Source organism: Garra rufa, chromosome 10, assembly GCF_049309525.1.
Source record: "Garra rufa chromosome 10, GarRuf1.0, whole genome shotgun sequence".
Lineage (NCBI taxonomy): Eukaryota > Metazoa > Chordata > Actinopteri > Cypriniformes > Cyprinidae > Garra > Garra rufa.
In genome coordinates, this window is record NC_133370.1 from 37,682,023 (window position 1) to 37,707,004 (window position 24,982).

The window sequence follows — 24,982 nt, forward strand, 5'->3', positions numbered from 1 at the left end:
GAACACGAACACACCATGAAGAGATCAAAACAAAACAATGGTCACAAAGTACAAAACAAGGATAATTTTAATATAACTCTGTTTGAATTCTTCTGAAAGAAGGAAGTCATACACACCTAGGATACCTGGAGGGTGAGTAAATAATAGGCTGATTTTCAATTTTTGGTGAACTTTTCTTTTAATGTATCTTGCATTGAGTTTAATGGTATACTTTTGTCTTCATTGTCCTCATAGCTGCCATTTGGGATCAATGTTTCCATCCTCGTGATTTTATATGGTCTGTGTTTCATCAGTTTAAGCATCCTTTTCATACCACTCTCTGTTTTGGTGACTCTTAAGCTTTGTCTCAAAACCTAATGAGCTTGCCTAGCCTAGGGATTGCGTTTTTGGGTATCATAGGTCATTCTGACATACATATGTTGCCCCAAAATTCTCATGAGGTGAACATTTCACTAGCTCTGGATCCTCATTTTGTTCTATGGTCTGTCTCTCTTTATCATCTTCTCATGATGGTGTATTTGTAGGCACTTTCAATTCAGGCTTGTATTGTAATACAGTGAGTTCAATGCTCCTCTGTAGGTTGAGTCGCTGGAATGCATCTTCGATGGGCCATCCAGTGTAGTGAACGAGGAGAGTCCTCCATCTCCTACTACTTCCCTCTCCAACCCGTACCCTCAAAGTCCTGTGACCGTCCAGGTAACAGTCACTCGTCTGACTTGGCAAGCATCTTTATGTGCTTCTGATGTAGTACTTGCAGCTTGCCAATTCTGTGTTTGTCGTATGGCTGTCAGTCATGTGCGGTCTGGTGTCGGTCATCTCCATGTGATCAGCGTGACTGGTCGATGCAGCTTTTCATCGGTTCATGATGATTTGCGTACATTTTATCAGACAGGCTTGATGCTTACACTAGAGGGTAGAGTACAGCTCTTGCATTGTACCTCTTGTTGCCCTTCCCTTTGTATTTATGCAGTGTTTCATTTTGATAGGTGCATGAGCCTGCTAGAATCTATACATGGTTCTAGTTAAATGATAGACTTTTTTTTAAATGCAACAGTTGTTTGGCTACATATGTTGCAGTGGTAGCTTTGCTGTTGCATTCGTTGTCTGTCAGTGCATGCCGTCATGCATGGAAGCACCTTTGCTTCCATAGAGCATGGCCATGTTTTTTGAGCTTCAGGATTTTGTGCAGAAAATATCGATTAAAACCTGATTAAAGGGGTCCTATTATGCTCTTTTACAAAGTCTTTATTTTGTTTTGGGGGTGCACTAGAACATGCTCTCATGCTTCGTGGTTCGAAAAATGCATTATTTTTCACATCATTTACATTTTTACAATAGCTTTCTCCCCAGGCTGGCACAAATGGCTTGATTAGTTCTGGGTTTTATGAAGGTCCGCCTTCCGAAAAACAAAATGTGTTGTGATTGGTTAGCAGTCCCACTGCGTTGCAATTGGCGAACAGCTTAGACTGCGTTTCAGTACTTCCACACCCCTTCCCAAAGCAGCAAGTTCAATGTACAGCTGCACAAGCTAGATTAAAGGGATTCTTACATTTTAAACATGAATATTTTTCTTACAAAAACACATTGGATCGCCAAAGGAGGCAATTACTACACACTGCACATGTCTACGGCATGGATCCGACATGGCAACCGATGATCATCACTAATAGTCAATGCTTGTGTTTACATCAGCCGTGGCTCCGCATGTGTTTCGACCCTCTATACCGCACACATCAACGGCGCAGCTCCAGCACAGCTACCAGAGCAGTTCGCAGACACTTTAGTGAATGCTCGCATTTATACAAGCCGGCTCACTGATGCATCCCAGAAGCGGCTGTCCATACTACATCACTAAACTTAGGTGAATCCTCCACCTTGTCACTCCCCACCTGCTAACGATTCGAATTTCCGTAGGCAGGATTTATTTGAATGATATTCTAATGGACCGTGTTGTGACATCATAGCAGCCGGAAAACAAACGCTGTAGTCCAAAGGAGCTGTTCGTTGTAGTTCTTGAATAGGGATTTAAAAAAAAAAAAAAACTAAATATCTCCCTTTGGAGTGGACTTTGAGATTTGTAACTTTGTAGATGTTTTTATGCCCCAAACATACACACCACACACTGGCTAAAATTCAGTGAAAAGGCATAATAGGACCCCCTTAATGCATGAAATGGTCATAATATAAGGTGAATAGCAAATTTCTCGTTGACTCATTTTCTGGTTGACTTTTCTGGTCTTGGGATTTATGAGGTGAATGTGCTTGTTCAGGCCTGAAAACCGTTGCCATTTTCTTGCCGCACACATATAAAAATGAGTCGGTGTTGGTATGGGTTTGAGGTGAGGCTGTGTCCTTCAGTCACTTTTCTCATACAAATCATGAGCCTTGAGCTGCCTCCCATTTCCCATCAGTGACGTCAGCCCTGATATATCTCCCCATGTGGCAAAGTTGAATGGCTTGATTCAAGTGGCACATTCAAGAAAGCATCAGGAGAGCACGACAAATGCGAAGAGGTCAAGGTGCCAGAGCGCCGTCCCCTACAAGGCACAGGGAAAGATGTTACTCTGTCTCATCTCCAAGACAACGTGAGGAAAAAGGAGAAAACATCGTCTTCTCTTTTATCACAATGTAGCATATTGACACTGCAGCCGTTTGTCAGAGAGGCACAGCATTGGAGTAACGTCTGCATCGCAAGCCTCTGGACTAATTTCTTTCAGGCAATCAGAGAGGAGCGCAGTCAGTGCTAGCCAAGTCAAGCACCCAGTCTCACTCTATCAGCTTCCTGCTGACTCATTTTGAGCTGGAAGAGGCGAACGCAGGCACCTGCAGCCGTCTGCACTGAGCTCGCATCCCACCACTGCACAGCCGTGATCGCATCAGTGTGCCAGGAACTGCATCAGCCACAGCAGTGAGAGAGAGAGAGAGGGAAGGTGAAACGAGTAGCGTTACAGGGGGCTGCACAGATTGTGAAGCGCTTTATTTCTGCTGCAGTTTGTGTGCCCTGCGTTCTGCTCTTTGTAGGTACCTGCACCATATGTTTTTGTCGCCGACACGCACTATGTGCAGAAACTGGCTTTGAGATGCCTGCGTAAGAAGAGGTGGAGGGGGGCAGGTCAGAGTCGGGAAACGAGTTCTATTTCACCGGAGCGTGAACCCCACACACGCACACTCCAGCCTCAGCCCACAATGCTCAACTCGGTGTGGTATGCTAAAAAGATGGGTCGCCGGATCATGGGTACACTAAGGAGAACCAAGAGGCGACGTCTGCACTTGTTGGTAGGTCTGGAACTCCGCAACAAGAAAATGCTGCGTGTCAATCACTGCAGTAAATACAGAACTTGCTCTCGGTTAAGCAAATGATAAATGCTTAAACTTAGTTTTTGCTATTTACACAAGTTAATTGATTTGCCTTGTGTAAAACAATTTGTTTTGCATCATTTGCAACTGCATTAATCTGATTCATGACAAGTAAAATGTCCTTCCACTCAAAAGACTAAATGGACTATATAATCACGCCTAAGATTGAGGCAAAGGTGCGTCATTTTTTTGCTAGTACGTCATGGAGTCTGAAAGGCACTGATTGACAGACTGTCTCGTAAGACCACAGTAAAGTCATTTGTTTTGTTGCGTGAAATACGAGCATTGTTCTGCATTACATTGTGGCAGTCACCTGCGTGAGTGTGTGATGTCCGGCACGTAATTGTGTTTCGATGAGAAAATGTGAAAGCACATATCTCTTCCCTCTGCTGCCTGGCAACCTGCGTGCCTCTGTCATGCAGCAGTGCTTGCAGTGTCTTACACACACACACACACACACACACACACACACACACACACACACGGTATGCGCTGCATAAAGCATGTACATTACAGATGTGAATGGCAGTTAACACATTGGAATGCTTAAGCTCATTTAACTTGTCAGATTTACTGTTATGGTCCCTAGTCGCCAAATAATGCATTTAATTTGTTATCAAAGGCATGTTATATGTTTAAATACCCATGATGGCTTGGGCCGTACCTATTGCTGGGTTGTTGCAAAGCACTGTTTTTTTTTTTTTTGTGTATATACATTCCAGTTCCTATCAAGACACAAATACTTTGCAATTGACCACTTTGGATTAGATTAGATTATTCATTTAAATAATGTAACTGCTACATTATCTGTATAAAAACCCTGCAGATAACAAGTCATCGTTCAGGTTGAATAAGTGAGTAAATGTAACCTTAATGGGATTCCAAAGAGGGTAGATTAAAAATGTTTCATTTAGGAAAAGGGTAAACAATGCAAGTGTTTGGATGTCCACAGGTGTCCTGTTAGCATTAGGCTCCTGTGGAATCCGCACATAGAATTCCTCAAAATTCAAAAAGATATTCACATAATTAGTATGTGTGATGTTAAAGGACCCTATGTCATCCAAGATATTCATGTCTTTCTTTCTTTAGTCGCAAAGAGATTACGTTGTTTGAGGAAAACATTCCAGGATTTTTCTTCATATGGTGGACTTCAGTGGTGCTTAATGGATTGAAGGAATAAGGGTCTTATCTAGCGAAGCGATTCGTATTTTTAAAAAAAAATAATTATTTATACACTTTTTAAGCACAAATGTTCATCTTGTCTAACATGTGTACTCTGCTTGAAGTGCACTCTGGTTCAAGATGGTTAGGGTATGTCACAAAAAACTCCCATCTCATTTTCTTCTCCAACTTCAAAATCGCCCTACATCGCTGTTTTACCTTATTTTTCAAAGGGCGTTTGATCTTCTTTGCACGTTCACATTGTAAACACTGGGTTGGTACTTCTGCAGCAAATATGGGCGATTTTGAAGTTGGAGGAGAAAATGAGATGAGTTTTTCGACATGCATTAAGTTTCTTGAACTGGAATACACACAGAGCTACACAATATAAGCATTTAAGGTTAAAAAGTATATAAATTGTATATAACCTATTGTTTGGCTAGATAAGAGCCCTGAAGAGCCCTTTGAAGCTGCTTTTTTAACCTTCATCAGTTAAGCACCAGTGAAGTCCACTATATAAAGAAAAATCCTGGAATGTTTTCTTAAAAAAACAAACAAACATTTTTTTTTCTCTGCGACTGAAGAAAAAAAGACATCTTGGATGACATGGGGGTGAGTAAATTATCAGGACATTTTTAGGAAGTGGAGTAATATTTTAAAGGTTAGTCATCATTTGATTCTGATTCAGAAGCTCTCTGGTCAGTGTGGTTTAATGGAGGTTCATAGAGAGGATTGCAATTCTTTTTATGTTAATTATGTAAACTATTCAGGGAAATGTAGCATAAGTGAAGCATTTCCAATAATTGGTGATTTTATTTATTTATTTATTTTTATTGAGATTTATACATAATCTGAAAGTTGAATAAATAAGCTTTCTATTGATGTATGATTTGTTAGGACAATATTTGGCCAAAATTATCAGCTATTTGAAAATCTGAAATCTAAAAAATCGAAATACTGAGAAAATCACCTTTAAAGTTGTCCTAATGAAGTTCTTAGCAATGAATATTACTAAGCAAAAATTAAGTTTTGATATATTTACAGTAGGAAATTGACAAAATATCCTCATGGAACATTATCTTTACTTAATAACGTAATGATTTTGTGCATAAAGGAAAAATCGATAATTTTGAACCATACAGTGTATTTTTGGCTATTGCTACATATATACCCGTGCTACTTAAGACTAGTTTTGTGGTCCAAGGTCACATGTTAGAAATAAATAATTCATTTTCTGAATGAAACTACACTGGTCACATAGCATGTTTTGACTCACATTTTGAATTATTTACTTTTTTTTTTTTTAAATCATCTGCTTGTAAAAGTTTTTCATTCATAAATCAGAAAACAGTGATCATGTTCATTGTTTGTTGTTGCATGTAGTACACAAGAAAATCATGTAGAAAGATGTATCTTATTATAGTTAAAAGATATAGGTAAATTCAAATTTTTTAAATGTTGGAAAAGTCTCTGCAGATTCTCTCTGGTGTCTTCTGAATCTGTCATGCATTCAGTTACTACCTGAAAAAGGTTGTCCTTTAAAATGCTGTTCTCAGATAAGGAGCTAGACAAGGCTGCTGAAGATCTGAATATATAGACCAATTATAAGTTTGTAAACATTCAGGATGCACGCGCATCATAGTTGCAGAAAACCCGGGAGAGATAGCCTTTATGGCTAGAGAATTTCACATACGGTACAAAATAGTTAGATTTAAAAAATGATTATAGATTGTATTGATTAGATGTCATTTTCAAAATGTTCTCCGCTTATTACAAGAGCTTGTCACCCAGCGATAAGTACTGTTATTCAGTGAAATTGACGTTAGATAGTGGGATAATTTTACAAATCCGAAACAGGGATCACGTTTTTTATGGGCGAAGCCTATCTGGTGGCAGAAAGGTTAAATAGTTAAATAGAGTTATATCTGAATTAGAAAATATAAACTTGCAATTGTGATTAAAAAAAAAAAGTCAGAATTGTGAGATAAAATAAATGAATGTTGTGTAAAAATGTTATTAGTAATAGGTTTAAATTAGTGGTGGGCCGTTATCGGCGTTAACGTGCTGCGTTAACGTGAGTCTCTTATCGGGCGATTAAAAAAATATCGCCGTTAATCTATTCTCAAAGTTGGGTTGGGAGCTGGGTCTATACTACGCAAGATATGATGACTTTCACCTTGATATTTTAGCGCGGATGACGTATACCTAGTCGAATTGCACTGTAGGAGGCGAGAACGAGTCTTCAACTTCTGTGAAATTACCACATCAAATGAGACGTGCAAACATGGATGCAGTTATGAAGCCGCTTCAGGGCAGGTGCGTTGCTAGACCCTTTTTACTGGGGCACGTGAGTTATAATTTACTTTAATCCCGAAATAAAGACATTAAACTATATGCAACAACTGAATTGACGCTTTTAAAAGCAACGCAGTTTAATGGAAGACTATGCACGCAGAAAACCATGCCCGTGCGCGTCTGTGTATTTAACGGCAACGCGCACGTTGTGCAGCCTTTTGCGCAGAAGTACTTGGTTACATAAGTTTGTATAGGTAATTATGTTGTAAATGCAATTGTCAAGCAGTTTGTGATGCATTTTGGAAACAGGAGATGAGCGCCTGATCTAATGCGCCACCTGGCCCGTTCACATATTCACACATATTCTGAATGCCTTCAGCAGAATTCAAATTAGCCATTTTAATCTAGATTAATTCCAAGATTTAATCTAGATTAAAAAAATTAATCTATGCCCACCCCTAGTTTAAATAGTATTTCATTCTTTAACTGTAGGATTAATACAATATGTCCCCTACACTGTAAACCCGAATAAGTTCAGACTACTCAAATGATTTGAGGAAAGTGATTCCCTCAGTTCGTTTGAGTAATGGGAAATCGACAACTCGATTAATTGAGTTAACCAAATGTGGTCTCTTCATTGAATTAACTTATATGTTTAAGTACAGATAACTTAAAACAGCTAATAGACTAAACTTCAGAAATTTTCATCTTATATATATTCTTTACTTGTATTAAATAATTTATAAATTATTAAAACAAGTTTTTTTCCCACATCAACCACTTTATTAGGCTTATTCTGCATTTACATTACATTGCTTATAAAGGTAAGCACCTATTTTGTAACAGTAAGCTCACATTTTTAAAAGACATTACAACAAAATCATGAGCTCATTTTTAACAGTAAAAATCATATTTTTGTCTATAAGCTCACATTCAGTCATTTTTAAGACACATGAAAAAAAAATCATAAACTCACATTTTTTAGAAAACCTTAACTCATTTTTAACACAAAGTATTTTTGACTGTAAGCTCACATTTTTAAAAGACACATAAACAAAATAGCTAATTTTTAACAGTAAGCCCACATTTTTAAAAAGACACAAACATCATGAGCCACATTTTTAGAAGACAGGAACTAATTTTTACAGTAAACTCTTATTTTTGAATGTAAACTCACATTTTATCACATTTTTAAAACAGGTCATTTTTAACAGTAAGCTCACATTTTTAAAAGATGTGAACAACAAAATAATCTAATTTTTAACAGTACACTGTTTTTAAATGTAAACTTATTTTTTTAAATCACATTTTTACAAGACATTAACAACCAAATGTAAAGGTGATTTTGATTTTTTTTTTTTTCTCAGATGACAAGCACAAAAACAGTAGCACATAAATTTGTCCAAACAGAAGGCACATTGATCCAGGAAGGTCACGTAGATTGTCCATCACCACTTTTCCCTCAGTTACTATACCAAATGAGAGGCGCAAATGCAGAGTTGAGAGGCTGAAGAGTAGTCCCATCTTCAGCTATTACAATCCCCACTGGCACGTCATGATTCGAGCTGCGATCATCAGACATCTAGTGAAGATGAATAAACATTATCAAATTAAAGTTAATTTAATTAATAATTCACATACATGCAAGCTCATATAGATTTCAAACACTGCAACTTAACCTTAAGGAACAGTTCACTCAAAATTTAAAATTCTCACCCACATGTCGTTCCACACCCCTAACACCTTCGTTCATATTCCAAACAGAAATGAAGATATTTTTAATGAAATCCAAGAGATTTCTGTTTCTCCAGAGATCCAGTGTAACATATTTAAGGTCCAGAATGATAGGAAAGGCATTAAAAAAATCCATGTGGCTTCAGTGGTTTAAACTCAATTTTATGAAGCAGCACGTGTGTTTAGTACAAAAATTCTAATTTACCACTATATTTACAAAATAATATTATTCGAGGCCAGTTCACACTTCAGATCTTGCGTGAACACAAAACATGCACTATAATGCTCTCGTGAACATGCATTGCAAATCTGTATTTTTAATAGTTTGTTTTGTGCAAACAAAGCATGTACATTGTTTCATAAAATGGAGGTTAAACCACTGGAGCCACATGTAAATGTGTACTTTAATGTCTTTCTTACCTTTTGTCCCTCTATGGAGGAATGGAAACCTCTTGAATATTATTATTTTTTTAAATCTTAATTTGTGTTCCAAAGAGGAACAGAAGTTTTACGGATGTGGAATGACTTGAGTGTGAGTAATTAATGACAAAATTCTCATTTTTGGGTGAAATAACCGTTTAGATTAAAATGTATATATTGAGTGTGTGTGTGTGTGTGTGTGTGTGTGTGTGTGTGTGTGTGTGTGTCTTTTTAAAATTATTTTCTACATGGAATACTTACCAAAAATGTCTTGAAGAAATCTCCAAACAAGAGAGGTAGTGTAGTCCTTGGAGCAAAAGTGTTCAGCCCTCAGCTGGCTCTAACAACTTCTGTGGGGTAATAAAATTTTTATTAAATCCAACCACTTTTACTACATTTTTTTAATGAAATGTATAACAGCATTTAAATCAGGGGTGTCAAACTCAATTCTTGTAGGGACTGAGCCCTGCACAGTTTAGATGCAATCCTAATCCTAAAGTTAACGTTGTTACCTTAAACGTACATTCACAGGGACATGGCAAACAGACACAGCTCTGCTAATGGTAACTTGATTTAAAAAAACCTCACGTATTTTCATTCTCAACTGTTTATGATCATTTAAGACATAAATGACAAAGAGTTTACGTGAATAATCACCAAGTGCCTCATTTTGAAATATTTTTCTGTGTATTTGACCGTTTAGGCGCGCACCTTGAGGTAAAAGCGAACTTTAACGTTAACATGTCCGTGTTCTGCTCCGTCTCTGAGCGCATACACAGAACAGAACAAGTTCTCATTATCGCTTTTAAAAACACAACATCAAAGAAACATTAATAAATTGAGCACTTCAAAACGTACAGGCGTGTTAAACATTAACTTACCAGCGTAATCCATGGGCCTTCATCACGACTCCATCCCTGTCTGCCTGCTTGGCTGCTTCACGACCGCCTGCCTGCAAGTGCCGCTGAGCTGGGGGAGGAAAACAGAAAGTTAAGCGGGAAATTCAAATGTTCTTACAGAAAGTTAGAAACTCAGGCGTGTTTATAACTACAAAAATTAAACGGCAACCAAGTGAAATTTAGACTTATATTTTACCATTAACCTACCTGTGTAACGTCACTCTAAAAAATCTTTCATGACGACTCTCTTCCCCCTGTTTTCCCGCCAGCATACTTGTGCTGCTACTGGAGCAAAACGGAAAAATAACATTAGAATAAAGTGTAAATCAATTTAGAAAAATGTATATAAGCATTTTCTCTACTTACTAATTTAACTTGTGTCTTTCTTCTGTCAGATGATTTCTGCTAGTGCCTCTGTTCTGCTGCTGCTTCAGCAAATTTCAGCATGACAAGAAAAATTACCGCCTTATGTCATATAACTTATATCGACCAATCAGCGCGGTTGTCAAAGCAGAATTTCAAGCGCGACCAATCATTTTAAACAAAGACATGGTGAACCTTTCAAATTAATTAAAATGTTGAGTTCAGAAAACTTAAAATATTAATTTAAAAGTTTTTTGTTGCCAAATGAGTAAGTTAACCACACCTGTTTAAGTTTTGATGCCAAAACTTGCCATTTTAAGTAATGTCAAGTTATATTAACTTAATTTCTTTATTAATGACAACAGTGGGGTTTACAGTGTATGAACAGCATGTGAATAGTATGCAGACCTATTGTTTAACCCAAATTTATGCGTTATCAATAGCAGTTTTCATCCATTTAGCTTCAAATGGCATATTTGATGACAATATTCTATAAAAATGATTTGCATTTCGATTTTGACATCAAAAGACAAGTGTTTACCTCCAGTGTTTTTTCTGCAACCACTATGCATGCGCAGCTGCAAGTGACGTAACTGTGACATCTACTCTAAATTGGTCTATACATCAGGGATAATGTACACTCATGTGATCTCAAATGAAAACAAAAATGGCATTAAAATGTAAATAAAGCTTTTATAAGCAGATAAAATCATATTATTGCATTGTCACGATTTCCTGTAAATATTTCAGCTCTTCAGAACCTACACATGTTTATTCGAGTTGGGAACCTGTTAATCATTTTTATGCTTTAATAGTTTATCTGTGGTTTGTGGATTGAGTTTCTCTTTTGATGAAATAAATTTCACGGGTCACAGTTGTGGGCAAGGCCATCATTAGCAGCAGTTATTTCATGTATCTCAAACAGAACAGGCTTTTATCAGACACTGAATCAAGAGAAAATGTGGTGACAGGAATAGCCAAGACAACATCTATGGATCCCGGCTCTGCTTTCAACATCTATTGAGAAGCTGACCAGCGGTCTGACCCTGTCAATAGCCAGCCTAATTTGTGTTCCATTGTGTGGCCTATGGAAGATTTGAAATCTGATATCCAATGTTAGTTGCCCATCCTAGCTGTAGACTGAGTCAGTCAGTACGTTCATGTAGTAGCTGCTTTAGCAGCTTTAGTTTTTGTTATCTCATTCTTTTACATGCGTTACTACCGATATGGATTTTCTTTGCTGCTCAGTGCTGCAGCATGCTGGTCTAAATGTCAATTAGCAAGGTGACAGGCTTGGTTCTGAGAGGCGACTCTAAATGGGTTTTGCTGGCTTCTCATTAGACATGCACACAGTGTATTCAGAGTTAATTTGGAATGTATTATTGATGTCCTGCCATATCTATTGGCAATCTTTTCAGAGGGAGGAGCTTTAGCATTGTTGTTTGGGATGCCATCTTACCCTCTAGATCAATAGTTAAAGCTGAATTCAGACAGGCCAATTCTTCAGTATAATTCAGTGGTGTTTATGTGTAATTTGTCTGGGCTTTGTCTGATTACATGAGGGCATGCAAGACTATCACAGTGCTCGAGCCTGCGTGGTGTTGACACGCGAATGATAATGTTTTCGTACCATCCAGTCCCTGCTGTAGGCTCTAGTGCACTAATGAATATGTCAACAGATGAAGCCGAAGAGCGTGTTTACTGCGGCTTCTGGTGCAAGACAGGGGACCGGAGCCTGCACGGGAAATCCTGCTGGCTCTCTTAGATGTGCGAGCAGTTGCCATGGCTTTAAGCTCCCATGGGAGTGAAGGCAGAGCCTAGTGACAAAATCAGCCAACTCATCCGGCACCTGTGGCACATCTACAAAACTGTTGTATCGGAGAGGTATCTTCTGAGTGCCACTGTTAAAGGTCGGGCACTGGATTCACATCAAATGCTAATCCAACTCACCCGGATCTGGAGAATACTTCATACCTTTCTTTTTGGTTTAGTTACTGACAAATACTTTTGATATTATGGGAAAGCCTTCTTGGAACACTGGAGATTGAGCGTCATTTCAGAATGATTCATGTTTGGGTCCAGTTTTCACTTGGCCTCAGTTTTTAACGCTCGGAAGCATTTTTGGTTGGGCATTTGAGTGACATTCCCAATTGGACTTGGACAGGCAGCTGTTAATCATCTGATGGCCTTCAAATTTACTATCTTGGAAACATTCTGAATTGCACAGTTGGCATTGGTGGAACAAAGTAGTGCCAACTCGTAATTTGTCCAGCTACTGATTGGCTTCTTTGAGTTTGCTTCTCCAGCATCTTGAGGCTAGCTTTGCGTAGAAAATTTACTTTCTTCTCTTAATTTATTCTCTCTGGTGCGTTTGAATCAAAGCAGTGTTGGATGGTTGTTGCTGTTTCGCAGATGAAGTCTTGGATGGGATGGAGTATCTAGGATCATGACTACGCAGCACACTTGAGGCTTTTTCTGATGAAATCCCCTGATATGTCCGGCACAGGAAGCCACGCTCATAATTAAGGAAGTTGTTTGGAAAAGCTCTCAGACTTTGGCTAAATTTGTTTTCCTGTCTTTGTCATCGACACGCTCCTGAGAAGTGACTGGCGTGCATCCACAGTGCATTTGCAGTGATGAACTACATCTTCGGTGGAAACACCCTGTACTCCAGGGGAAGTCGAGGCAGCAGCACCAGCTCGGCCCATGGTGGCTCATCTGGACCTAAGGTCAGGCAGTGGTCCGTACGTAGTTCCTCTGAGGAGACTGCAAAACAGCCGCCGTCCCGTTGGCGCCGCGTTCTCGCTACTCTCACCCGCCTCAATACCTTCACTGATTGCATCGTATCAAGAACAAGTCAGGTAAGTTCTGTAGGCTCATGCATGGGTGCCATGGGACACACTTCAAGTGATAATGTTAGCTTTCAACTCATATGTGGCAAAGACAAGTTCTCTCTATAAAACTCTTGATTAAAGTTTCCTGTCAATCTACGGTTTTTAGTCATGGTTGTTACAGTTGAACAGTTTTTGTGTTTTGCATAACTTTTTTAAATTCTAAAAAATGTATAAAAATATGCATGGATTCATGGTCTGAGCTCTGCAGCATAACAGTGACTTAGAAGGAAATGAGGCTCCGCTTTGCAGCCCTGATGGTTGCCATCGAGAATGTGAGTTATCAGCTGATAGGCTGTATGATTAGTTATCCTAATAATTGTCTTTAATCAGTGAGCTTTACCTTGTACTGTGTGATCAGTGCATATGCTAATATGCACAGATAATGCCTGTACATGTGGTAGCAGAATTTCTTGCCCAATTATGACTGTTCCTTCATAATTGTAGTCAGCTGAAAATGACTTGATATAATGGCAACAGTCTAACAGAAACAGAGAAGTCTCTGAGCATTACTGGCATGACTTTCAAGTAACTATGTAAATATCTTTTGAGTTCAACTTCTTAGGGGTGAACAGTATGACCAAATAATCAATAGCTCGGCTTATCGCACAATATATGTGGGTCAAAGACGAAAAAGGGTTTAAACATAAAAACATTATGTGTAATACTGCTTTAAATTGTTGTTTTTCCAAAAAAAAAAATGAAATTTTTTTCCATTTAATTTAATTGCATTTTTTGTTTTTCTGAGCAAAAAATAAATATACATTTTTCTCTAATTTACAGAAGACACCCACTAAAATGTCATCCAGTGTAACAATCTTGTCAGGCATATTTACAACAAAAAGTCACTTTATGAAATATTAAAAGACAAATTACTTTTACCTCAAATACTTATTAGTTGTAATTCTACATTTTTAAAAATTCACTACAATCCTAGGTTTCGCCCATTTGTCAGTAAGAATGGCTCTTCATCAGACTAATAGCCCAGTTATAATTTTTTTAATGTGGAGAATTAGGCATTAAGGCATCGTAAACATAAGCATCAAGAACTTCTCAATAAAACTACTTTGAAACTATACGTATTGTGAAAAACAGCAAAAACAGTAGTAGTGTTAATACTTTGAGTAAAAATGTTTAGAAATAAAAATAAGTAAATTAAGGTTTGTTGGCTTGTGACAAAAAAATCTCATTGTCATTACTGTAATTCAAAAATATATTTAAGTAATTATTTATAGAAATAAATCATTAAGTGATAACAGTATAATGCTTGAAGTATTTAAATAAAAAAGTTAAAATTCATTGTTCAGATGCATACTGTAATACAAAGTCACAATATAAAAAATGTATGTTTCTAAAATAGGTTTGATTTATCTTTAAGCTAAATTGACTGATTTATTGATCAGTCGATTGATTTTTGTTTTTCTATGACCCAGATATATCTTGATGTTCAACCTGATGCTAGTCATCTGAACTGAATCCTAACGCAATCATGATCCTAGCATCTAAGAAACTGTGTACTTTAAACACTTTGTATGCTCTATGTAAAATGTACAGGTGTTGTTGTTATTTGTGGATAGTTGTGATCATCAAAGCAAAAATGTCTAAGAACATTTTGTTGGTTCTGTGGCCAGTAGATGGCAGTGGAACTGCATTGTTTCTTGAGGCGAAATGGCTTTTGCTATACATTTTGGGTTTTAAATCTCTCAGCTGCACCTGAAATAACCAGAAGTTGCTTAAAACATGGTCTACAGAGAGCCCCAGATTTATTAGTAATATTACCATCATCTTCTTCATCTTCGTATTATTATTATTATTATTATTATATGAAGCATTCAAAGGGTTAAAGGCTACGCTTTTCAGATTATGAATGAATAGACTGATTCTCTTTTCTCCGTTCTGAAATCTAATGCTTTGTGCTTGGCACTGTAATATTACATTATTAAACTGCACTTTAACCTGCTCATTGTATTCAAGTTCATCCCAGCTGACATACATACTACTCTAAATGCTGAAGCAGTGGTTGTTAACAGCTTGGTCCACTCAGACTCATCAATTCAAATCCACTTATAAAATCAGCCTCCAATCCAATCACCCGAGTTGTCATGTCAACGCGGCTATTCTAGGCCATTTATCTATTCATATTATACCCAAAGGAAAGATCCTTTGCATCTAGACACTATGGCAAGCCATCTGTCACAAAAGTGGTCATATGCAATATGCATTACTTTGTGTGGTGCCTTATATGAATTCTTTTCTTATTGAGTGACCCAAAAAATCAAAATGCAATATATTCAGCTCAAAGGATTTGTTCACTTCCAGAACAAAAATTTACAGATAATGTACTCACCCCCTTGTCATCCAAGATGCTCATGTCTTTCTTTCTTCAGTCGTAAAGAAATTATGATTTGAGGAAAACATTTCAGGATTTCTCTCCATATAATGGATATGTATGGTGCCCCCAAGGTTGAACTTCCAAAATGCAGTTTAAACCCAACTTCAAAGGGCTCTAAACGATCCCAGCCAAGGAAGAAGGGTCTTATCTAGCAAAACGATTGGTTATTTTCTAAACAAATTGACAATTTATATACTTTTTAACCTCATTTGCTTGTCTTGTCTCGTCTCTGCGATGCACATGCGTAGTGTGTGATCCGGGTCAATACAGTTAGGGTATGTCCAAAAACATCTCGTTTTCATCTTCAACTTAAAAATCATCCTACAACACTCTTTTACCATTTTTGTAAAGGGCGTTCTGCAGCGATGTAGGGCGATTTTGACGTTGGGGAAGAAAACAAGATGGCAGTTTTTCGACATACCCTAACTGTATTGACCTGGATCATACAGACTATGCATGCACATCGCAGAGACAAGACAAGACGAGCATTTAAGGTTAAAAAGTGTATAAATTATCAATTTGTTTTGAAAACAACGACCGTTTCACTAGATAAGACCCTTCTTCCTCGGCTGGGATCATTTAGAGCCCTTTGAAGCTGCATTTAAACCGCATTTTGGAAGTTCAAACTTGGGGGCACTCTACATATCCATTATGTGGAGAGAAAGCCTGAAATGTTTTCCTCAAAAAAACATAATTTCTTTATGACTGAAGAAAGAAAGACATGAACATCTTAGTCGAAAACGGGGTCAGTACATTATCTGTAAATTTCTGTTCTGGAAGTGAACTAATCCTTTAATGAAATTATTAGGGCCGGGACTCGATTAAAAAAATTAATCTAATTAATTAAAGGCTTTGTAATTAATTAATCGAAATTAATCGCATTTTAATCGCATATAAATATTTGACCTGAGAACAGTGAGAAGTAAGTTTTTTCATATGGATTTTTAGTATACCATTGAAGAATGACTGAATACATAAGCTTAAGCAACAAAATATTGTTTATTTTTGTTCAACCTAGTCCAACAGACCAGTGCAATATTGCCATTAAGTGTAGCAATAGGATACAGTGTTTCCACTAGGTTTCCATACTTTTTTTTCTCGGTACTTTACCCTACTTTGTGTAATAACGAAAACATTTATTTCAGTGAAAAAATAAGTCCAAAACTCTCTATTTTAACATTTTGAACAATAGGGCTTTACAATCTTTTGCTTAAAAATAAACCTTTTTAATTTTTGGCAAACAAACAGAGGTTTGCTGTTAAAATCAATAAATAATAATAATTTAACATTTAAATAATAATTGTAGTATTTTTTTCTACAATTAAGTGGTTAATCTTGTTGTTATATTTATTTTTTATCATATATATTGTTTTTTTGTCAATTATTTAAATAGGAATATTGTTCTGTTTCATGTTAAACCGTACTTTTATTTTGACAGGTTGCCGTGAAGTTTCTGTGTGTAAAGTATGATATGATGCTAGTTAGTATGCGTGTAGTAAAAAAAAAAACACGTCTCCACCATTCATACATACAGATACAAACGGAACATGCAGGATTCATATTAAAACGGTCTTTTTGCATTTCAGTTTTGACAGACACTAGTCCATATCGCGATTTGAATTAAGTGACAGACCAACTTTTGATTTATCAATCCAAAAATCGACGAATTTACGTGGCATTCCGCGCTATAGTAAATTCGGTTTTTATGAATGGAGTCCGCGATCCAGTCCGTGTTTTCACGGAGGAGACATTGTAAACGCGCCCCCCTAAGATAATGGTAGGGGAAACACTGGGATATTTAGAAATATACTAGCCTACATTTCAGAAATTCTGGTACCCTATAGGTAGGTAGACCTTCTGTAAAAGCATTGAGGTGATACTTGAGGCTCTATGTGCTAGTTGGTGCTCCAGTATAATCGGTCCGCCGAAACTCATCCAGTGAGAAACGTTCCGCGGTGCAAAATTAAGTGCGATTAAAATGCGTTAAAAAAAATTAACGCGTTATTTTTTTGTAATTAATTAATCTAAATTAACGCGTTAAAGTCCCGGCCCTAGAAATTATATATAATATTTAATTCAACCCGACTGTGATCACGCAAGGGGGAAAAGATCCCCCTTGAACGTCATGCTGACTCAAGGAACGCAATGAGGTCAGATTTTCTTAATTATGTAGGTGAGGAGCTGTTTACTATATGGATCCCCCTCACGCTAGGTTACAGTTGCTCTGTGTGTTGGCGCTGTTTCAGCAGGCTGGCTTTGTATGTGAATCGGAGCTCAGCATTGATTATTCATGCCAGGAAAAAGCCACTCCGCGCCTGATGCCTTTGCCCATTGGTGCTCTCTAATTGGCATGAGAATGCAAAGAGATGAAAGGATGGGTAAATGAGAGAGATACAAAGAGCGCAAGAGGATCATCACGCACACAAATGTGTGAGAGCCTGGGCTGAATTTCCCTCCGTTTGTTTGCTGCCAAGGCACTGCACCAAAATACAGCAGCCTTCTCACCGTCGACCCGGCTGTCCTAAAATTCAACGCCGTCTCCTCACATTTTGCGCACGTGCTGACCATGACGACCTTCTACTCCGGCCATGAGTACGGATGCCGGAGAGCAGACAGCTGTGAGAGGAGGAACGCCTCTCATGCGCGGGTCAACATCAGGCAGAACCCTCCGTCCACCTCCATCCTCAAGCAATCGCATCTCCAGCAGATGGTGACCCAGGAGGGAGCCATCCACCCTATCTGCTACAACTCTTGCACCCTGCCTTTAAATATAGGAAAGACCAGGACCAAGTTTCTCAATCTGCGTGACAGTGTGAAGAAAAGCCCTACTAAGAGCACGGCCAAAGTGAGCGGGCCGGGGGAGAGGTTTTCTGTTTGGCCCTCTGTGTCATTTGATAAGGTAAGTTAGAGCAGAGAAAGGAGCAGCTCCTTCTTTGATCATTGACTTTGGATGCTTTTCTGCCTCTTGATGTTATTAAATTGGGTTCCTTTTTGTTGATATTGATGACTCTGAAAGAGATGTATCTCTTTCCGTGTTTGTGTGGAAATTGTGGTCTTCCAGTGGATATTTTTGCTCACTAGTGTCTGTCTTTTATCGACAACACTGGACGTGGCGTTTGCCATTTTCTTAGTGTCTCAGAATGCCTCTGTTTTGTTACTGCATTTCTTTATGGTTTTCCAGTCCTGAATTTCTTATACTGGGTTGTTGTGTATTATATATTCATCTTTTTTCCTTTTCAAATGTCAGTTATCGTCAGGTCGATGCCAAGCTTTTTATCTGCTAATGTGTTGTTTTTCCATGTTAAATTCATTTAGAGCAATTAATTCCTTAACTAAAGGTCTATAGAGGAACGTTTAAGTGGGACTCCAGTCAATGCTATTGACAAGCTCTAATTTTAGTTTCTGTGCAGACCGCATGTTTGTGGTTTAGGCACCACAACGTTTAAAGTGGCATCAGTATTGTTTAAAATCAAGTAAACCCAATGTTTGTCTGTTTTTATAGACTACCGTTTAATTTTGGGGTCGATACGATTTTTTGAAAGAAGTATCTTATGCTTTCCAAGGCTGCAATAAAAACAGTAATATTGTGAAATATTACAATTGAAAATTTTAAATGTAATTTATTCTGTGATGGAAGTTGAGCAGCTGTTATTTCAGTTACCAGTGTCGCATGATCCTTTAGACATCGTTCTAATATGGTGATTTAGCACTGAAGTACCATTTATTATTATTCAAAAATAGTTGTGCTGCTTATTTATTTATTTATTTTCAGAAATTGTAATGCATTTTTTGCATAATTCTTTGATAAACCGAGTTCAAAGACCATTTATTTAGTTTTTATTTGAAATATATTTTTCTTGCTTTTGATCAATTTAATGCCTCCTTACTAAATTAAAAGCTATTAATTTCCTAGAGATAAAAAATGCTTACTGACCCCCAAGAATTTAAACTGTAGTGAGTGTTAAAAAAAATAATTATGTAAATGGATATTTGGTTGACTAACTGGGGGTGTATCAGATTTCAGAGAAACATATACACATTACATTTTTTGTTAAACTGCTGCTCAATCAACTCTAGCTATACTTTTTAAATAACTGTATATGTGACTACGAAACTATTCAAAATTGAATTTTAAAAAATATATCTTTATTATAGATTATTACAATAATTGCATAACTTAATTATCAAATGTAAAATACTTCTGAACAATCACAGTTTTAGATGTTGCTCTGCATAAAATGGCATCAACATGTGGCATCAATGCTTTCAGATTTGTCCAAAGGGATTCACTGAGCTATTCCAATCTGTTTCCCATGGTAAAAAGTCAGTGTATTTTACTGAGAATTAAGACAGATGCATATAAATCCTGTATGGCCGCAGTTCAAAGCTTGATTAAGTAAAGTACCTTCAAGCTTTCTTACTAGATGAATGCAGTTAATTGTGAAATCTCTACATATCGTAATACATTGGCTGAGTATCGCCTGTGGTGTGCGCGAGTGTTGTGTCAGAGAAAGCCAAGCTCCTCTAAGCCATTCCCCAGGCTGGATGTCAGAGTGTGACGTGGTATTCTGCCATCATAGTGTTACAGTGTTTGTCTTCTTGCCCAAGCATATGTAGAAAAAAATGTTCCCTCTGCTTGTCATCGCACAGCTCAGAAAACACGTAGCAAGAATCTCAGTAACACTCCACAAACTTATACAAGTTCACAACTGCAGATGCCAACAAATGCCTACAAATGTAACCTACTTAACATGCATTAAGTCTTCTGGTACTGTGGGGGTAACAAACTTCAGTACTCAACATGACATTAACCTCATAGAGTTAACGCCAAATGCTCGTACCAATATTCTGCTCACTAACATGATGACAGTTCAACTAACTTTTAACTAACTCTTTAAAACTTTCTCTGGCAAGAAAATAGTTGATCTGAAAAAAAGACTAAAGACTAAAAATGCTAATTCCTGCTATGGCACCCCTTGTTGTAATTATGAGAATGCAAAGTATGTTCACATTGTGCTATGACTTGGGTTCTGCTAATGTTGCTAGAAGGGTTTGTGGTTGAATAGAGTAGGTTCCTGACCTGCAACTTCTTCTGCTTCTATGTAGAACTAGAATGATCCATAGCAAAGTACCCGTTGCTCAACATTAAAAGGGACAGTTTACCCAAAAATTAACCTTTAGTGTCGTTGTAGAGCTGTAGTCGACTAGTAGTCATTCATTTTAAGCATTAGTCAAGTATTAGTCGCACATTTATTAATAAACCATAAATCAAAATAATGAGCATTCAATTGCCTACATATAATAAGCGCTTAAGCGCACACAAAAAAAGCTTGCCACTGTGCACCGGCAGATATAATAATTATGAATGTGTCAGGGAAAAACAGCAAGTAGACTGCATTAACATTTTAATAATTTATTGATAAATTTGTGCTGTCTTTGTTTTTCGGCTTAAGACATGAAGTTGGCGACACTGACTCGTCATCTCCGCAGTAGTGATGCGCCTGTATGTGTTTCATATGAGTTACTTAATCTGAGAATATTTGTTTTCTATTTGAATTGGTTCATTTGAAAGTAGACAGTTTACTCTCTATAGATATATTTTTCATGTCTGTAAGGCAAGTATGCACAGAGTTTCGAAGTTTCGCACTCAAGTTTACAGAGACTGAGACGGCAGAAAGCGGATCCTGTTTGCTTAAATTATTTTACAAAAGCACAATGTTTCGTTGTTGTTCTTATTCGAAAGATGTATCACTTTTATTAGTATGACCAAAAATGACAGAGTATTTTAAGTAGGGCTGCAACAACGATTCTCATTATCGATTAATCGGATCCACCCACAGTGCATGTACAACTTCAGAGGGTCATGTCAAATTACAGCACTGAATAACGCATTTCTGTGGACAAAATGCATCTAAAATAGTGGAGGAAATAGAATGAGATGCTGCAGGAGAGTTACGTAATCCAAGCTGCCCTGTGAGGTGCTTTGACAGATTCATTTGAATCCTCAGCATGAAAACTTTCAGTTTACAGTCATATCCTTATCTGTAAATGTCACAAATTCACACGAGCATTTCCATTTTTGCATAAAAGTCCATTCTGGCAGTCTGTGTAAAGTTTAAATATTTACAAATGAGCGTGTCAGACAACCAAAACACAGAGAGGGAGACAATTAATACTCACTGCAAAAACATTTATTGTGCTGAAATATGTAATTGAATGTTAAATTTAGGTTTAAAAGACAACTTGTAGTGCGCATATTTATGGAGAGTAGGAACTGTAAAGGGATAACAGCATATAATTATCAGATGGTTCATAGCTGCCTTTTATATAAAGAAATGACAGTAAACGTGACTTTGAGCAAAGTGAACGCGTATTCCTGCAGAGCTTTTTTCTCACCTGTTAACACTGAGTTTGTTTTTACTCGTCTTTATTATCTGTATTAGGCTATTCTTTTCATTTTTAATGTAGAGATTTAAACTTTGTTCACTTTATACAGTGCTTAACAAATTTAATAAAACAAATTTATGTAAGGTGTTTAACAAAGTGTGTCAGGTTTGTGCCACTGCTGCTCCAAACTAACAGTATTGGTGATTACCAAAATCATTTTTTAGCTTTCTGTATTGGTTAGTCTTCCAATATGCAATATGCAATAAGCTTTTTAGTAACAGTAGGCTATAATTATTGCTTTATAGTGTTTTTCTTCAGATATGTCTTTTCTCTTTATTACGACCGGTGGTCTAATAAATTAAGCACTGTTTTCATAACATTCAGTTGACATGTTTGTTTGAAGGACATTGGGCAGGATGTGGAATATTGTGATTTTTGATCAAATAAAAAAAATGGGGATTTAAGCCAATTAATCGATTAATCGAAAAAATAATCGACCAGCTAATTGATTATCAAAATAATTGTTAGTTGCAGCCCTAATTTTTAAGAGCAAGTCACCGCACCATTGTCTCTGCATTGTATCTGTCATGCAGCTTCCACACTCCGCACAGGCACTTGAATAGCACACATTTTTCTAGGTTAACATTAGATTGAGCTGCAATGTAAAGTTGCCTACTAATAACATGTTTCAGAAGAACAGCTATATTTGAGGTCGATGAATGATAGGTGAGCGTTTGGATGTCCTGCTACGTGACTTCGCCACCAAGCGTCTTCTAGTCGACTAACGGTTAGTCGACTATTAAGGGGCAGCCCTATACTGTTTCAAACCATAACAATGTTTTTCTTTGAATCATGTTTTTTTTTCAATGTGTCATATTGCCATTGATCAATGGACAAACAGAACACATAAAACATGGTCAACGGCAGATTACTATACTTGCAATACACATGGGATACCTGACTGGTTCTTGAGTGTCAAACCAGCAAGTTTGAGCTTCCTCTTGCCATATTTTAATGTGCTCTATGTATGTGTGTTGATCAATGTGTATGAATCTAAATGAAATCTTCATTATATAAAGTGATTGTATCTCTTCAGTAGATTTAAACTAGGATTAAACTGCTCAGTTCATATGGGCTACTTGTACAATGTCTTTATGAAATTTCTGGAGCATGAAAGTTTTGGTGGAATTGGTCTATTCCATTGTTTTTATAAAACATTTTTATAAAAATATATTTTGTTACAATATTTCTTCTTTACATATTGGTAAAATGCTAAAAGGATATGTAACTATACAAAAACTCAAGCACTAGAGTGAATTTGTGTGTTTTGCAGCTTAGTTGATTTTATCAAGAGCGTTTGTGGTGCAGTTTCTAAAAACCCATGTAGCTTTTGCAAAGACAGTCGTGGAAAAATCCTGACAGTAACATGAATGTTATCCTGTGAAAGCTGCATTGCGCAGTCTAACCACAAATATATGTGGCTGCATAATGTATGTTTGTCTGCATAACTGTACCATGTGCAACTGTGTGGATTATGGTCTCATTCTCATTCACATGCTCATTTCCATTCTCCCCTTGTCTGAATTCTCCAGTAATCACAAATGGAGCGTCTTGCAGCTTCCCACTGTGACCCCCTCCCCAGATTTTCTTCAGTCTCGCTCACACACTCATACAGACACCCACTTGCACCCACCCCCCGTGGTGAATCCAATGCAATGCTGTGCAATGTTATGTTGTTGTGTATGTATATGTGACCTGACCTCTCCCCTTCCATGCTATTGTTCAGCAGACAGATGCTGTCCCACCCTCCACTCTCATAATCCCTGTGATCCCAATCTCCACTGTCCCTGCGGAGCCCGCTGTCATCTCTTCATCAACGTCACAGGTCTTTTTTTCTTTTTCTATTTTCCCTCTACACCCCTCTCCCTCCCCTATTTTTTTTGCTCTCTTCCTGTTGGTCATTTTTTCTTGATCCCTGCCATTCCACTGCTCGTTGATGGGCCTGAAGGATTATCAGCCCCAGAGTCGGGTAAAGTACCACGGCTCCCCTTGACTAATAGCATCTGCGTGTCAACCAGCCAGAGGAAGTGGAAAGCCCCACAGAAAGACAGACAGAGAGATTGAGCAAGCAAGCGAGAGAGAGTGGATTTAATTTTAGGCTACTTTTGGAGTGTAATAGCATTCATGCTTCAGAATTGCATGTTCTGCAGTATAAAATGCAATGTACGTACGTATGCTGGCAGCGCTGTGTTAATCTGGTGTAAGTGCCAGTGGTGGTATATGTAGCGTCATGTGGAGAGTAAGTGAATATACCTTTGCTATATAAAATGATGCTTAACATGGCTTTTCCTAGTTACCTCATCTGCTAAACGCAGCGAATGGAATGGAAATAGATGCAACGGGAAATGTGCTGAAATCGATGCCTTAACTGGACTGTTTTCTCTTGCAGGCAAATCCTCCCCCTGTTGTGGTAAATACAGAGAGCTTGGATTCAGCTCCATATGTAAGTGTCTTTTTCGCTTGTTTACAATATTTAATTTTTACATTTTAGAAATCAGAATTCCCTCAGAGCAGCATGCTTTTTTATAGCTGTTATTGTCAAGTTACTTCAGGTGATGCCAGCAGAAAAATGTGCAATAGTGTGAGATTTGCTCTGTGGCTGTTTGAAATAAACATGAAATGCCATTTTCTTTTTACTTATGTAATGTCATGCATTTCATGGATTGTTTCATGGATCATGGATTTTTTACAAGAAAGATGTTACCTACCAGTTAAATGTTTTTGAACACTAAGATTTATTGTAAATGTTTTTTTTTTTTTCAAAGAAGTCTCTTCTGCTCACCAAGACTGCATTTATTTTATCTGAAAGTACAGTAAAATGTTGTAATATTTTTACTATTTGAATAACTGTTTGAATGTATTTTATTCCTGTGATTTCAAAGCTGAATTTTTAGCAGCATTACTCTAGTCACACGATCCTTCAGAAATCATTCTAATATTCTGATTGGCTGCTCAAAAACTTTTCTTATTAGTAGTAGAATTTTTTTTTCAGAGTAGAATTTTTTCAGGTTTTTTTGATAAAT

The 24,982-nt window shown here is 37.4% G+C and overlaps 1 protein-coding gene across 16 annotated transcripts in view; it reads left to right on the forward strand.

Annotated features, from left to right (window-relative positions):
* The window catches only part of dlg1b (discs large MAGUK scaffold protein 1b), a 129,232-nt gene that overhangs the window by 53,412 nt on the left and 50,838 nt on the right, over positions 1-24,982 (forward strand). For 5 of the 16 annotated variants that reach the window (XM_073848888.1, XM_073848889.1, XM_073848891.1 and 2 more), the window contains 3 exons: positions 580-696; positions 23,686-23,784; positions 24,349-24,402. In XM_073848888.1, the coding sequence (XP_073704989.1) occupies positions 580-696; positions 23,686-23,784; positions 24,349-24,402 (270 nt within the window). Of the gene's footprint in view, positions 1-579; positions 697-2,895; positions 3,277-17,921; positions 18,412-23,685; positions 23,785-24,348; positions 24,403-24,982 lie in introns of those variants that run through there. The other 11 variants (XM_073848894.1, XM_073848895.1, XM_073848897.1 and 8 more) reach the window with 6 other exon arrangements.